Below are 15,551 nucleotides of genomic sequence, written 5' to 3' on the forward strand. Positions count from 1 at the left end.
TGGTTGTCTAATAAGAAATATAGGAAATAGAGAGAACACTAATGTAGAAGTGATGGAAATGTCTATGGTAGACATGGAAGAAATTACAAAGAGATATTCCCAATTGTGAGATAAAAGGGAAAGTTGGTTGTATGGTGAATTTTGGTGCAATGAGCTCTTCTTCTTCAAGTACTTCCCATGGCCCTGTTGTTCCAACGGGCTCTGTAAAGATGAAATTTATCGAAGAGCCCCTTATAGTGGGACAGGATAAAGCATTTTCGATTCTCGAAAAGTTGGTGTTGTTGGCAAGGGTGGATCCGGAAAAACTCTTCTTTTGAAGACGCTCTTCAATAGCCAAAAGGTCCGCAGTAATTCTAAGGATGGTTTATTACTTTGGCTCACTGTTTCCCAAAGTCCCTCTTTTACAAGTCTTAGAAATGCACTCCGTACCCAAATAGCCACACAAAAAATGTAAATTTGGGCGAAAATATGAACGAAGAAGAGGTAAAGCGATGGTTGAATCAGACAGTGCACCAGAGCACCGGGTTTATTCTATTCTTAGATGATGTATGGGGATGCAATGCTGCAGAATTGTTTGAGGAATTAGGTGTATTGTGCCCTGTAAGGAACCACTCCACCTCCAAAGTCATTGTCAGTTCCAGGGTTCGCGCTGCACTCTTAAAAATAGGTGTCGCAGATAAATACACAATAACAATGGAGGACTTGTCGGAAGATGAGAGTTGGAAGTTGTTTGCTTGTCACACTTTTCCATATAATAATGGAAATCTGCCAGCAAACATAGAAGAGGGAAAAGCCAAGCTTGTGTGTAAAAGGTGCAGAGGGCTTCCCCTCGCTATCAAAGTGGTTGGCAGGGCAATGGCCGGGAGTACTCATCCACAACAGTGGGAATGGGCTGTCCAAAGGCTGCCAAACGTGGACAGTGTGTACAATTGTGTTAGGTTGAGTTATGATGCACTCGGCTATGAGGATGCTGACCTGCAATTGTGCTATTTATATGGAAATCTGCCAGCAAACATAGAAGAGGGAAAAGCCAAGCTTGTGTGTAAAAGGTGCAGAGGGCTTCCCCTCGCTATCAAAGTGGTTGGCAGGGCAATGGCCGGGAGTACTCATCCACAACAGTGAGAATGGGCTGTCCAAAGGCTGCCAAACGTGGACAGTGTGTACAATTCTGTTAGGTTGAGTTATGATGCACTCGGCTATGAGGATGCTGACCTGCAATTGTGCTTTTTATGTGTAGCTGCAAACATCTTGGAAGACGCAGTCGTTCATGTCCAGTTGGCGATTCAGGTATGGATAGGGGAAGGCTTACTTGCCAAGAAGACGTTGGAACATGAGCATCGACCCGCTTATGATCCATTCGAGCTGGGAAGATATTATCTCAACATTTTAGCATATCGTTGTTTGATCGAGCCAATGATGAGAGACTTTAATGGGCAAGTACTCTGTTTCAGGGTGCATGACTCCCTGCGTGATATGGCAATCCGAATCGCAGAGGAGGAAGAAAATTTCTATTGCCGTGTGGGTAATGGTTTGACAGCTGTGAATGAAAATGAGTGTTTGGGCCGCATTCGTCTTTTGTTGAGAGAGAACAGATTGACTTCTTTCCCCTAATCACATCATCTACACAAATATGCTCATTGCTTCTCAGTGGAAATCCATATTTAACAAAGATCCCAACAAGGGTGATCAGGAGTATGATCTCCCTTAAGGCGTTCTCTTTAAGTGGGACGTCATTGAAATCATTGCCAAAGAGTATTGGGTGTTTGGAGAAGCTAATATATTTGGGTTTAAGACACATGCCCATCAATACGTTACCTGCATCTTTTACCAGTATTGTAAATCTGGAGATCCTTGATCTTTCCTATTCTGCCATCCAAGAATAACCGTCCGCCATCCATATGCTGTGATCTTTAAGGAAATTAATCTTGGAGGGATGTAGAGATCTGCAATTTCTACCTCCCTGTATCTCAGGGCTTACCTCTTTGGAGCATTTGGAAACTTATGGTTGCAAGGCTTTTTTGGAAGAAAGATAAGGATACCAGATGGAAAAAAAAACAGCTTCTATCAACAAATTGGCAAGTTTAACACAACTTAAAACATTACAACTACAAAATAATGAGGAAATTATTAGTGATGGCACACTGGGAAAGATGACTCAAATGAACTCCCTCACATTGTCACTCATAAAGCTGGAAATTCTACCCAACGATATAAGAAACATGTCAAAATTGAGAAGATTGGTATTATTAGAATACTTTCACTTGGTTAAAATGGATTATAATTTTTATGACTTTCAATATTTGGGCTATCTTAAATTTGCTGGTTGACATTTCTTGGAAGAACTTCCACATCTACATAAACTCAAGGGTTTGAGGCAATTGGAGATCATTGAATGTCCTAGAATAAGTTTGTTTCCAACAAAATTTGGTCGCAAAGGAGCATTTCCTCTTCTGGAAACATTTTCTCTTGCTTGGCTACCTACATTAAAGGAGTTGCCTGTAATAGAGAAAGGTGCAATGGCTTCACTTAAAATATTTACTATAATGGCATGTACAACATTAAATATATTACCAGAGAGTTATATGGATCTGAAGACACTTCAGAAAGTAAGAATTTTTGGTTGTCCAATAAGAAATATAGGAACTAGAGAGAACACTAATGTAGAAGTGATGGCAATGTCTATGGTAGACATGGCAGAAATTACAAAGAGATATTCCCAATTGTGGGATAAAAGGGAAAGTTGGTTGTATGGTGAATTTTGGTGCAATGAGCTCTTCTTCTTCAAGTACTTCCCATGGCCCTGTTGTTCCAACAGGCTCTGCAAAGATGAAATTGATCGAAGAGCCCCTTATAGTGGGACAGGATAAAGCATTTTCGATTCTCGAAAAGTTCCGGAAAAACTCTTCTTTTGAAGACGCTCTTCAATAGCCAAAAGGTACGCAGTAATTCTAAGGATGGTTTATTACTTTGGCTCACTGTTTCCCAAAGTCCCTCTTTTAAAAGTCTTAGAAATGCACTCCGTACCCAAATAGCCACACAAAAAAATGTAAATTTGGGCGAAAATATGAACGAAGAAGAGGTAAAGCGATGGTTGAATCAGACAGTGCACCAGAGCACCGGGCTTATTCTGTTCTTAGATGATGTATGGGGATGGAATGCTGCAGAATTGTTAGAGGAATTAGGTGTACTGTGCCCTGTAAGGAACCACTCCACCTCCAAAGTCATTGTCAGTTCCAGGGATCGCGTTGCACTCTTAAAAACAGGTGTCGCAGATAAATACACAATAACAATGGAGGATTTGTCGGAAGATGAGAGTTGGATGTTGTTTGCTTGTCACACTTTTCCATATAATAATGGAAATCTGCCAGCAAACATAGAAGAGGGAAAAGCCAAGCTTGTGTGTAAAAGGTGCAGAGGGCTTCCCCTCGCTATCAAAGTGGTTGGCAGGGCAATGGCTGGAAGTACTCATCCACAACAGTGGGAATGGGTTGTCCAAAGGCTGCCAAACGTGGACACTGTGTACAATTGTGTTAGGTTGAGTTATGATGCACTCGGCTATGAGGATGCTGACCTGCAATTGTGCTTTTTATATGGAAATCTGCCAGCAAACATAGAAGAGGGAAAAGCCAAGCTTGTGTGTAAAAGGTGCAGAGGGCTTCCCCTCGCTATCAAAGTGGTTGGCAGGGCAATGGCCAGGAGTACTCATCCACAACAGTGGGAATGGGCTGTCCAAAGGCTGCCAAACGTGGACAGTGTGTACAATTGTGTTAGGTTGAGTTATGATGCACTCGGCTATGAGGATGCTGACCTGCAATTGTGCTTTTTATGTGTAGCTGCAAACATCTTGGAAGACGCAGTCGTTCATGTCCAGTTGGCGATTCAGGTATGGATAGGGGAAGGCTTACTTGCCAAGAAGACGTTGGAACATGAGCATCGACCCGCTTATGATCCATTCAAGCTGGGAAGATATTATCTCAACATTTTAGCAGATCGTTGTTTGATCGAGCCAATGATGAGAGACTTTGATGGGCAGATCGTTGTTTGATCGAGCCAATGATGAGAGACTTTGATGGGCAAGTACTCTGTTTCAGGGTGCATGACTCCCTGCGTGATATGGCAATCCGAATCGCAGAGGAGGAAGAAAATTTCTACTGCCGTGTGGGTAAGGGTTTGACAGCTGTGAATGAAAATGAGTGTTTGGGCCGCATTCGGCTTAATCACATCGTCTACACAAATATGCTCATTGCTTCTCAGTGGAAATCCATATTTAACAAAGATCCCAACAAGGGTGTCAGGAGTATGATATCCCTTAAGGCGTTCTCTTTAAGTGGAACGTCATTGAAATCATTGCCAAAGAGTTTTGGGTGTTTGGAGCAGCTAATATATTTGGGTTTAAGACACATACCCATCAATAGGTTACCTGCATCTTTTACCAGTCTTGTAAATCTGGAGATCCTTGATCTTTCCTATTCTGCCATCCAAGAATTACCGTCCGCCATCCATATGCTGAGATCTTTAAGGAAATTAAGCTTGGAGGGATGTAGAGATCTGCAATTTCTACCTCCCAGTATCTCAGGGCTTACCTCTTTGGAGCATTTGGAAACTTATGGTTGCAAGGTTCTTTGGAAGAAAGATAAGGATACCAGATGGAAAAAAAACAGCTTCTATCAACAATTTGGCAAGTTTAACACAACTTAAAACATTACAACTACAAAATAATGGGGAAATTATTAGTGAGGGCACACTGGGAAAGATGACTCAAATGAACTCCCTCACATTGAAGCTGGAAATTCTACCCAACGATATAAGAAACATGTCAAAATTGAGAAGACTGGTATTATTAGAATACTTTCACTTGGTTAAAATGGATTATAATTTTTATGACTTTCAATATTTGGGCTATCTTAAATTTGTTGGTTGTCATTTCTTGGAAGAACTTCCACATCTACATAAACTCAAGGGTTTGAGGCAATTGGAGATCATTGAATGTCCTAGAGTAAGTAAGTTTCCAACAGAATTTGGTCACAAAGGAGCATTTCCTCTTCTGGAAACATTTTCTCTTGCTTGGCTACCTACATTAAAGGAGTTGCCTGTAATAGAGAAAGGTGCAATGGCTTCACTTAAAATATTTACTATAATGGCATGTACAACATTAAATTTTAGACAAAAATGTTTGACATTATAGAAATGAGCTTGATAAATAGTTCATAATTCTTTATAATTCTTTAGATTTTTATGACAATTTCATTTTTTTTTTTTTTTTGTCTCGAACTTTAAAAAAAACAATTTCAATTTCTTAATCTCTAAAAAAAACAATTTCAATTTCTTAATCTCTAAAAGTCATTGTCAGTTCCAGGGATTGCATTGCACTCTTAAAAACAGGTGTCGCAGATAAATACACAATAACAATGGAGGATTTGTCGGAAGATGAGAGTTGGATGTTGTTTGCTTGTCACACTTTTCCATATAATAATGGAAATCTGCCAGCAAACATAGAAGAGGGAAAAGCCAAGCTTGTGTGTAAAAGGTGCAGAGGGCTTCCCCTCGCTATCATCCACAACAGTGCGAATGGGTTGTCCAAAGGCTGCCAAACGTGGACACTGTGTTCAATTGTGTTAGGTTGAGTTATGATGCACTCGGCTATGAGGATCCTGACCTGCAATTGTGCTTTTTATATGGAAATCTGCCAGCAAACATAGAAGAGGGAAAAGCCAAGCTTGCGTGTAAAAGGTGCAGAGGGCTTCCCCTCGCTATCAAAGTGGTTGGCATGGCAATGGCCAGGAGTACTCATCCACAACAGTGGGAATGGGCTGTCCAAAGGCTGCCAAACGTGGACAGTGTGTACAATTGTGTTAGGTTGAGTTATGATGCACTCGGCTATGAGGATGCTGACCTGCAATTGTGCTTTTTATGTGTAGCTGCAAACATCTTGGAAGACACAGTCGTTCATGTCCAGTTGGCGATTCAGGTATGGATAGGGGAAGGCTTACTTGCCAAGAAGACGTTGGAACATGAGCATCGACCCGCTTATGATCCATTCAAGCTGGGAAGATATTATCTCAACATTTTAGCAGATCCTTGTTTGATCGAGCCAATGATGACTTTGATGGGCAGATCGTTGTTTCATCGAGCCAATGATGAGAGACTTTGATGGGCAAGTACTCTGTTTCAGGGTGCATGACTCCCTGCGTGATATGGCAATCCGAATCGCAGAGGAGGAAGAAAATTTCTACTGCCGTGTGGGTAAGGGTTTGACAGCTGTGAATGAAAATGAGTGTTTGGGCCGCATTCGGCTTAATCACATCGTCTACAAAAATATGCATATTGCTTCTCAGTGGAAATCCATATTTAACAAATATCCCAACAAGGGTGTCAAGAGTATGATATCCCTTAAGGCGTTCTCTTTAAGTGGAACGTCATTGAAATCATTGCCAAAGAGTTTTGGGTGTTTGGAGCAGCTAATATATTTGGGTTTAAGACACATACCCATCAATAGGTTACCTGCATCTTTTACCAGTCTTGTAAATCTGGAGATCCTTGATCTTTCCTATTCTGCCATCCAAGAATTACCGTCTGCCATCCATATGCTGAGATCTTTAAGGAAATTAAGCTTGGAGAGATGTAGAGATCTGCAATTTCTACCTCCCTGTATCTCAGGGCTTACCTCTTTGGAGCATTTGGAAACTTATGGTTGCAAGGTTCTTTGGAAGAAAGATAAGGATACCAGATGGAAAAAAAACAGCTTCTATCAACAATTTGGCAAGTTTAACACAGCTTAAAACATTACAACTACAAAATGATGGGGAAATTATTAGTGAGGGCACACTCGGAAAGATGACTCAAATGAACTCCCTCACATTGAAACAGGAAATTCTACCCAATGATATAAGAAACATGTCAAAATTGAGAAGACTGGTATTATTAGAATACTTTCACTTGGTTAAAATGGATTATAAATTTTATGACTTTCAATATTTGGGCTATCTTAAATTTGTTGGTTGTCATTTCTTGGAAGAACTTCCACATCTACATAAACTCAAGGGTTTGAGGCAATTGGAGATCATTGAATGTCCTAGAGTAAGTAAGTTTCCAACAGAATTTGGTCACAAAGGAGCATTACCTCTTCTGGAAACATTTTCTCTTGCTTGGCTACCTACATTAAAGGAGTTGCCTGTAATAGAGAAAGGTGCAATGGCTTCACTTAAAATATTTACTATAATGGCATGTACAACATTAAATTTTAGACAAAAATGTTTGACATTATAGAAATGAGCTTGATAAATAGTTCATAATTCTTTAGATTTTTATGACAATTTCAAATTTATTTATTTTTATTTATTTTTTTATTTTTTTTTATCTCGAACTTTAAAAAAAACAATTTCAATTTCTTAATCTCTAAAAAAAACAATTTCAATTTCTTAATCTCTAAAAGTCATTGTCAGTTCCAGGGATTGCATTTCACTCTTAAAAACAGGTGTCGCAGATAAATACACAATAACAATGGAGGATTTGTCGGAAGATGAGAGTTGGATGTTGTTTGCTTGTCACACTTTTCCATATAATAATGGAAATCTGCCAGCAAACATAGAAGAGGGAAAAGCCAAGCTTGTGTGTAAAAGGTGCAGAGGGCTTCCCCTCGCTATCAAAGTGGTTGGCAGGGCAATGGCCAGAAGTACTCATCCACAACAGTGCGAATGGGTTATCCAAAGGCTGCCAAACGTGGACACTGTGTACAGTTGTGTTAGGTTGAGTTATGATGCACTCGGCTATGAGGATCCTGACCTGCAATTGTGCTTTTTATATGGAAATCTGCCAGCAAGCATACAAGAGGGAAAAGCCAAGCTTGTGTGTAAAAGGTGCAGAGGGCTTCCCCTCGCTATCAAAGTGGTTGGCAAGGCAATGGCCAGGAGTACTCATCCACAACAATGGGAATGGGCTGTCCAAAGGCTGCCAAACGTGGACAATGTGTACAATTGTGTTAGGTTGAGTTATGATGCACTCGGCTATGAGGATGCTGACCTGCAATTGTGCTGCTTTTTATGTGTAGCTGCAAACATCTTGGAAGACACAGTCGTTCATGTCCAGTTGGCGATTCAGGTATGGATAGGGGAAGGCTTACTTGCCAAGAAGACGTTGGAACATGAGCATCGACCCGCTTATGATCCATTCAAGCTGGGAAGATATTATCTCAACATTTTAGCAGATCGTTGTTTGATCGAGCCAATGATGAGAGACTTTGATGGGCAGATCGTTGTTTGATCGAGCCAATGATGAGAGACTTTGATGGGCAAGTACTCTGTTTCAGGGTGCATGACTCCCTGCGTGATATGGCAATCCGAATCGCAGAGGAGGAAGAAAATTTCTACTGCCGTGTGGGTAAGGGTTTGACAGCTGTGAATGAAAATGAGTGTTTGGGCTGCATTCGGCTTAATCACATCGTCTACACAAATATGCTCATTGCTTCTCAGTGGAAATCCATATTTAACAAAGATCCCAACAAGGGTGTCAAGAGTATGATATCCCTTAAGGCGTTCTCTTTAAGTGGAACGTCATTGAAATCATTGCCAAAGAGTTTTGGGTGTTTGGAGCAGCTAATATATTTGGGTTTAAGACACATACCCATCAATAGGTTACCTGCATCTTTTACCAGTCTTGTAAATCTGGAGATCCTTGATCTTTCCTATTCTGCCATCCAAGAATTACCGTCCGCCATCCATATGCTGAGATCTTTAAGGAAATTAAGCTTGGAGGGATGTAGAGATCTGCAATTTCTACCCCCCTGTATCTCAGGGCTTACCTCTTTGGAGCATTTGGAAACTTATGGTTGCAAGGTTCTTTGGAAGAAAGATAAGGATACCAGATGGAAAAAAAACAGCTTCTATCAACAATTTGGCAAGTTTAACACAACTTAAAACATTACAACTACAAAATAATGGGGAAATTATTAGTGAGGGCACACTCGGAAAGATGACTCAAATGAACTCCCTCACGTTGAAGCTGGAAATTCTACCCAACGATATAAGAAACATGTCAAAATTCAGAAGACTGGTATTATTAGAATACTTTCACTTGGTTAAAATGGATTATAAATTTTATGACTTTCAATATTTGGGCTATCTTAAATTCGTTGGTTGTCATTTCTTGGAAGAACTTCCACATCTACATAAACTCAAGGGTTTGAGGCAATTGGAGATCATTTAATGTCCTAGAGTAAGTAAGTTTCCAACAGAATTTGGTCACAAAGGAGCATTTCCTCTTCTGGAAACATTTTCTCTTGCTTGGCTACCTACATTAAAGGAGTTGCCTGTAATAGAGAAAGGTGCAATGGCTTCACTTAAAATATTTACTATAATGGCATGTACAACATTAAATTTTAGACAAAAATGTTTGACATTATAGAAATGAGCTTGATAAATAGTTCACAATTCTTTATAATTCTTTAGATTTTTATGACAATTTCAATTTTTTTTTTTTTTTTTTTTTTTTTTTTGTTTTGTTTTTATCTCGAACTTTAAAAAAAACAATTTCAATTTCTTAATCTCTAACTTAAAAAAAAAAAACAAGAAGACGGAAATTCACTTGTACATGGCTATGAAAAAGGCTGAGAAATAGCGGAGAAAAAGAGTGAATCTAGGGAAAAAGAAAAAAAATAGAGGGGTCCATCTCAACAGCTTTTAAAATGACACTCCCTTGCAAGAAATAAATGTTTATTTGCAATGTCATAATGTATTAATCTTGTTATAGAAAAATATTCAATTGAATGACCAACCTCAAGGCCTTGGCCCAGTGAAATGGTATTCACGTCTCCATAGAGTAGAGCAGCTTCACATAGTTTTATCTCTTTGTGCAACTCTTTCAGATGCCCCCACTTCGGTTGCCTTATATTGCCTATAAGTATTACAGAGTACCACGATTATATAGAGGTATATATTTTATTTGTTTTTAGTTTGGAGAATGGTTTTTATAGATTATTTTTAGCTAAGATACAAGGCTGTGAGGGGCACATCTACAGTAAAAGTACAACAAAGTAAGCAAATATGGAACAGAGTACCAAAATTTCCAAATATGGACTCACAATGGTTCCTAGCTTTTCTCATTGTGAAAGGATAATTGAACCAGACTAAATTTTCAGTGCTATACAATCATGGTGCATATAATCCCCCTCCTTACCCCCGCCCTCATCCAAGCCTTTTTAAGTGAAAGCTTATGCAAGAATCTCTCATCAAATTTACTACTGCCGTGTGGGTAATGGTTTGACAGCTGTGAATGAAAATGAGTGTTTGGGCCGCATTCATCTTTTGTTGAGCGAGAACAGATTGACTTCTTTCCCCTAATCACATCATCTACACAAATATGCTCATTGATTCTCAGTGGAAATCCATATTTAACAAAGATCCCAACAAGGGTGATCAGGAGTATGATCTCCCTTAAGGCGTTCTCTTTAAGTGGGACGTCATTGAAATCATTGCCAAAGAGTATTGGGTGTTTGGAGCAGCTAATATATTTGGGTTTAAGACACATGCCCATCAATACGTTACCTGCATCTTTTACCAGTATTGTAAATCTGGAGATCCTTGATCTTTCCTATTCTGCCATCCAAGAATAATCGTCCGCCATCCATATGCTGTGATCTTTAAGGAAATTAATCTTGGAGGGATGTAGAGATCTGCAATTTCTACCTCCCTGTATCTCAGGGCTTACCTCTTTGGAGCATTTGGAAACTTATGGTTGCAAGGCTTTTTTGGAAGAAAGATAAGGATACCAGATGGAAAAAAAAACAGCTTCTATCAACAAATTGGCAAGTTTAACACAACTTAAAACATTACAACTACAAAATAATGAGGAAATTATTAGTGATGGCACACTGGGAAAGATGACTCAAATGAACTCCCTCACATTGTCACTCATAAAGCTGGAAATTCTACCCAACGATATAAGAAACATGTCAAAATTGAGAAGACTGGTATTATTAGAATACTTTCACTTGGTTAAAATGGATTATAATTTTTATGACTTTCAATATTTGGGCTATCTTAAATTTGCTGGTTGTCATTTCTTGGAAGAACTTCCACATCTACATAAACTCAAGGGTTTGAGGCAATTGGAGATCATTGAATGTCCTAGAATAAGTTTGTTTCCAACAAAATTTGGTCGCAAAGGAGCATTTCCTCTTCTGGAAACATTTTCTCTTGCTTGGCTACCTACATTAAAGGAGTTGCCTGTAATAGAGAAAGGTGCAATGGCTTCACTTAAAATATTTACTATAATGGCATGTACAACATTAAATATATTACCAGAGAGTTATATGGATCTGAAGACACTTCAGAAAGTAAGAATTTTTGGTTGTCCAATAAGAAATATAGGAACTAGAGAGAACACTAATGTAGAAGTGATGGCAATGTCTATGGTAGACATGGCAGAAATTACAAAGAGATATTCCAATTGTGGGATAAAAGGGAAAGTTGGTTGTATGGTGAATTTTGGTGCAATGAGCTCTTCTTCTTCAAGTACTTCCCATGGCCCTGTTGTTCCAACAAGCTCTGCAAAGATGAAATTGATCGAAGAACCCCTTATAGTGGGACAGGATAAAGCATTTTCGATTCTCGAAAAGTTCCGGAAAAACTCTTCTTTTGAAGACGCTCTTCAATAGCCAAAAGGTACGCAGTAATTCTAAGGATGGTTTATTACTTTGGCTCACTGTTTCCCAAAGTCCCTCTTTTAAAAGTCTTAGAAATGCACTCCGTACCCAAATAGCCACACAAAAAAATGTAAATTTGGGCGAAAATATGAACGAAGAAGAGGTAAAGCGATGGTTGAATCAGACAGTGCACCAGAGCACCGGGCTTATTCTGTTCTTAGATGATGTATGGGGATGGAATGCTGCAGAATTGTTAGAGGAATTAGGTGTACTGTGCCCTGTAAGGAACCACTCCACCTCCAAAGTCATTGTCAGTTCCAGGGATCGCGTTGCACTCTTAAAAACAGGTGTCGCAGATAAATACACAATAACAATGGAGGATTTGTCGGAAGATGAGAGTTGGATGTTGTTTGCTTTTCATACTTTTCCATATAATAATGGAAATCTGCCAGCAAACATAGAAGAGGGAAAAGCCAAGCTTGTGTGTAAAAGGTGCAGAGGGCTTCCCCTCGCTATCAAAGTGGTTGGCAGGGCAATGGCCGGAAGTACTCATCCACAACAGTGGGAATGGGTTGTCCAAAGGCTGCCAAACGTGGACACTGTGTACAATTGTGTTAGGTTGAGTTATGATGCACTCGGCTATGAGGATGCTGACCTGCAATTGTGCTTTTTATATGGAAATCTGCCAGCAAACATAGAAGAGGGAAAAGCCAAGCTTGTGTGTAAAAGGTGCAGAGGGCTTCCCCTCGCTATCAAAGTGGTTGGCAGGGCAATGGCCAGGAGTACTCATCCACAACAGTGGGAATGGGCTGTCCAAAGGCTGCCAAACGTGGACAGTGTGTACAATTGTGTTAGGTTGAGTTATGATGCACTCGGCTATGAGGATGCTGACCTGCAATTGTGTTTTTTATGTGTAGCTGCAAACATCTTGGAAGACACAGTCGTTCATGTCCAGTTGGCGATTCAGGTATGGATAGGGGAAGGCTTACTTGCCAAGAAGACGTTGGAACATGAGCATCGACCCGCTTATGATCCATTCAAGCTGGGAAGATATTATCTCAACATTTTAGCAGATCGTTGTTTGATCGAGCCAATGATGAGAGACTTTGATGGGTAGATCGTTGTTTGATCGAGCCAATGATGAGAGATTTTGATGGGCAAGTACTCTGTTTCAGGGTGCATGACTCCCTGCGTGATATGGCAATCCGAATCGCAGAGGAGGAAGAAAATTTCTACTGCCGTGTGGGTAAGGGTTTGACAGCTGTGAATGAAAATGAGTGTTTGGGCCGCATTCGGCTTAATCACATCGTCTACACAAATATGCTCATTGCTTCTCAGTGGAAATCCATATTTAACAAAGTTCCCAACAAGGGTGTCAAAAGTATGATATCCCTTAAGGCGTTCTCTTTAAGTGGAACGTCATTGAAATCATTGCCAAAGAGTTTTGGGTGTTTGGAGCAGCTAATATATTTGGGTTTAAGACACATACCCATCAATAGGTTACCTGCATCTTTTACCAGTCTTGTAAATCTGGAGATCCTTGATCTTTCCTATTCTGCCATCCAACAATTACCGTCCGCCATCCATATGCTGAGATCTTTAAGGAAATTAAGCTTGGAGGGATGTAGAGATCTGCAATTTCTACCTCCCTGTATCTCAGGGCTTACCTCTTTGGAGCATTTGGAAACTTATGGTTGCAAGGTTCTTTGGAAGAAAGATAAGGATACCAGATGGAAAAAGAACAGCTTCTATCAACAATTTGGCAAGTTTAACACAACTTAAAACATTACAACTACAAAATAATGAGGAAATTATTAGTGATGGCACACTCGGAAAGATGACTCAAATGAACTCCCTCACATTGAAGCTGGAAATTCTACCCAACGATATAAGAAACATGTCAAAATTGAGAAGACTGGTATTATTAGAATACTTTCACTTGGTTAAAATGGATTATAAATTTTATGACTTTCAATATTTGGGCTATCTTAAATTTGTTGGTTGTCATTTCTTGGAAGAACTTCCACATCTACATAAACTCAAGGGTTTGAGGGAATTGGAGATCATTGAATGTCCTAGAGTAAGTAAGTTTCCAACAGAATTTGGTCACAAAGGAGCATTTCCTCTTCTGGAAACATTTTCTCTTGCTTGGCTACCTACATTAAAGGAGTTGCCTGTAATAGAGAAAGGTGCAATGGCTTCACTTAAAATATTTACTATAATGGCATGTACAACATTAAATTTTAGACAAAAATGTTTGACATTATAGAAATGAGCTTGATAAATAGTTCATAATTCTTTATAATTCTTTAGATTTTTATGACAATTTCATTTTTATTTTTTTTTTATCTCGAACTTTAAAAAAAACAATTTCAATTTCTTAATCTCTAAAAAAAACAATTTCAATTTCTTAATCTCTAAAAGTCATTGTCAGTTCCAGGGATTGCATTGCACTCTTAAAAACAAGTGTCGCAGATAAATACACAATAACAATGGAGGATTTGTCGGAAGATGAGAGTTGGATGTTGTTTGCTTGTCACACTTTTCCATATAATAATGGAAATCTGCCAGCAAACATAGAAGAGGGAAAAGCCAAGCTTGTGTGTAAAAGGTGCAGAGGGCTTCCCCTCGCTATCATCCACAACAGTGCGAATGGGGTGTCCAAAGGCTGCCAAACGTGGACACTATGTTCAATTGTGTTAGGTTGAGTTATGATGCACTCGGCTATGAGGATCCTGACCTGCAATTGTGCTTTTTATATGGAAATCTGCCAACAAACATAGAAGAGGGAAAAGCCAAGCTTGTGTGTAAAAGGTGCAGAGGGCTTCCCCTCGCTATCAAAGTGGTTGGCATGGCAATGGCCAGGAGTACTCATCCACAACAGTGGGAATGGGCTGTCCAAAGGCTGCCAAACGTGGACAGTGTGTACAATTGTGTTAGATTGAGTTATGATGCACTCGGCTATGAGGATGCTGACCTGCAATTGTGCTTTTTATGTGTAGCTGCAAACATCTTGGAAGACACAGTCGTTCATGTCCAGTTGGCGATTCAGGTATGGATAGGGGAAGGCTTACTTGCCAAGAAGACGTTGGAACATGAGCATCGACCCGCTTATGATCCATTCAAGCTGGGAAGATATTATCTCAACATTTTAGCAGATCGTTGTTTGATCGAGCCAATGATGACTTTGATGGGCAGATCGTTGTTTGATCGAGCCAATGATGAGAGACTTTGATGGGCAAGTACTCTGTTTCAGGGTGCATGACTCCCTGCATGATATGGCAATCCGAATCGCAGAGGAGGAAGAAAATTTCTACTGCCGTGTGGGTAAGGGTTTGACAGCTGTGAATGAAAATGAGTGTTTGGGCCGCATTCGGCTTAATCACATCGTCTACAAAAATATGCTCATTGCTTCTCAGTGGAAATCCATATTTAACAAAGATCCCAACAAGGGTGTCAAGAGTATGATATCCCTTAAGGCGTTCTCTTTAAGTGGAACGTCATTGAAATCATTGCCAAAGAGTTTTGGGTGTTTGGAGCAGCTAATATATTTGGGTTTAAGACACATACCCATCAATAGGTTACCTGCATCTTTTACCAGTCTTGTAAATCTGGAGATCCTTGATCTTTCCTATTCTGCCATCCAAGAATTACCGTCTGCCATCCATATGCTGAGATCTTTAAGGAAATTAAGCTTGGAGAGATGTAGAGATCTGCAATTTCTACCTCCCTGTATCTCAGGGCTTACCTCTTTGGAGCATTTGGAAACTTATGGTTGCAAGGTTCTTTGGAAGAAAGATAAGGATACCAGATGGAAAAAAAACAGCTTCTATCAACAATTTGGCAAGTTTAACACAACTTAAAACATTACAACTACAAAATAATGGGGAAATTATTAGTGAGGGCACACTGG

General features: G+C 39.7%; 5 protein-coding genes across 5 annotated transcripts; all 5 read left to right on the top strand.

Annotated features, from left to right (window-relative positions):
* The first annotated feature begins 468 nt into the window (after nucleotides 1-468).
* On the top strand, nucleotides 469-1,611 carry LOC149140837 (disease resistance RPP13-like protein 4). The gene is made up of 2 exons (XM_089451080.1): nucleotides 469-1,102; nucleotides 1,238-1,611. The coding sequence occupies exons 1-2, from the start codon at nucleotides 469-471 to the stop codon at nucleotides 1,609-1,611; spliced, it is 1,008 nt and encodes a 335-aa protein (XP_089307206.1).
* Nucleotides 1,612-3,064: 1,453 nt separating this feature from the next.
* LOC149140838 (putative disease resistance protein At5g43730) lies at nucleotides 3,065-4,045 on the top strand. The gene has a single exon (XM_089451081.1). It carries the CDS (start codon nucleotides 3,065-3,067, stop codon nucleotides 4,043-4,045), a length of 981 nt encoding a protein of 326 aa, XP_089307207.1.
* Nucleotides 4,046-5,408: 1,363 nt separating this feature from the next.
* Nucleotides 5,409-6,151, top strand: LOC149140839 (putative disease resistance protein At5g63020). Its single transcript, XM_089451082.1, has 2 exons — nucleotides 5,409-5,527; nucleotides 5,620-6,151. Exons 1-2 carry the CDS (start codon nucleotides 5,409-5,411, stop codon nucleotides 6,149-6,151), a joined length of 651 nt encoding a protein of 216 aa, XP_089307208.1.
* Nucleotides 6,152-11,786: 5,635 nt separating this feature from the next.
* LOC149140840 (putative disease resistance protein At5g43730) lies at nucleotides 11,787-12,755 on the top strand. Its single transcript, XM_089451083.1, has one exon. It carries the CDS (start codon nucleotides 11,787-11,789, stop codon nucleotides 12,753-12,755), a length of 969 nt encoding a protein of 322 aa, XP_089307209.1.
* A 1,375-nt stretch (nucleotides 12,756-14,130) lies between these two features.
* On the top strand, nucleotides 14,131-14,873 carry LOC149140841 (disease resistance RPP13-like protein 4). Its single transcript, XM_089451084.1, has 2 exons — nucleotides 14,131-14,249; nucleotides 14,342-14,873. Exons 1-2 carry the CDS (start codon nucleotides 14,131-14,133, stop codon nucleotides 14,871-14,873), a joined length of 651 nt encoding a protein of 216 aa, XP_089307210.1.
* Nucleotides 14,874-15,551: the final 678 nt, after the last annotated feature.

The sequence above is a fragment of the Pinus tabuliformis genome, chromosome X (genome assembly GCF_031772625.1).
Source record: "Pinus tabuliformis cultivar Carrire ecotype Pingquan chromosome X, CPIR1, whole genome shotgun sequence".
In the NCBI taxonomy this organism is placed as follows: Eukaryota; Viridiplantae; Streptophyta; class Pinopsida; order Pinales; family Pinaceae; genus Pinus; species Pinus tabuliformis.

Coding starts and splice junctions, on each gene's coding strand:
- LOC149140837 (XM_089451080.1), top strand. CDS start 469: ATGAACGAAGAAGAGGTAAAGCGATGGTTGAATCAGACAGTGCACCAG. Junction 1,103..1,237: donor TGGCAGGGCAATGGCCGGGA/GTACTCATCCAC, acceptor TTTTATGTGTAG/CTGCAAACATCTTGGAAGAC.
- LOC149140838 (XM_089451081.1), top strand. CDS start 3,065: ATGAACGAAGAAGAGGTAAAGCGATGGTTGAATCAGACAGTGCACCAG.
- LOC149140839 (XM_089451082.1), top strand. CDS start 5,409: ATGGAGGATTTGTCGGAAGATGAGAGTTGGATGTTGTTTGCTTGTCAC. Junction 5,528..5,619: donor GCCAAGCTTGTGTGTAAAAG/GTGCAGAGGGCT, acceptor CAATTGTGTTAG/GTTGAGTTATGATGCACTCG.
- LOC149140840 (XM_089451083.1), top strand. CDS start 11,787: ATGAACGAAGAAGAGGTAAAGCGATGGTTGAATCAGACAGTGCACCAG.
- LOC149140841 (XM_089451084.1), top strand. CDS start 14,131: ATGGAGGATTTGTCGGAAGATGAGAGTTGGATGTTGTTTGCTTGTCAC. Junction 14,250..14,341: donor GCCAAGCTTGTGTGTAAAAG/GTGCAGAGGGCT, acceptor CAATTGTGTTAG/GTTGAGTTATGATGCACTCG.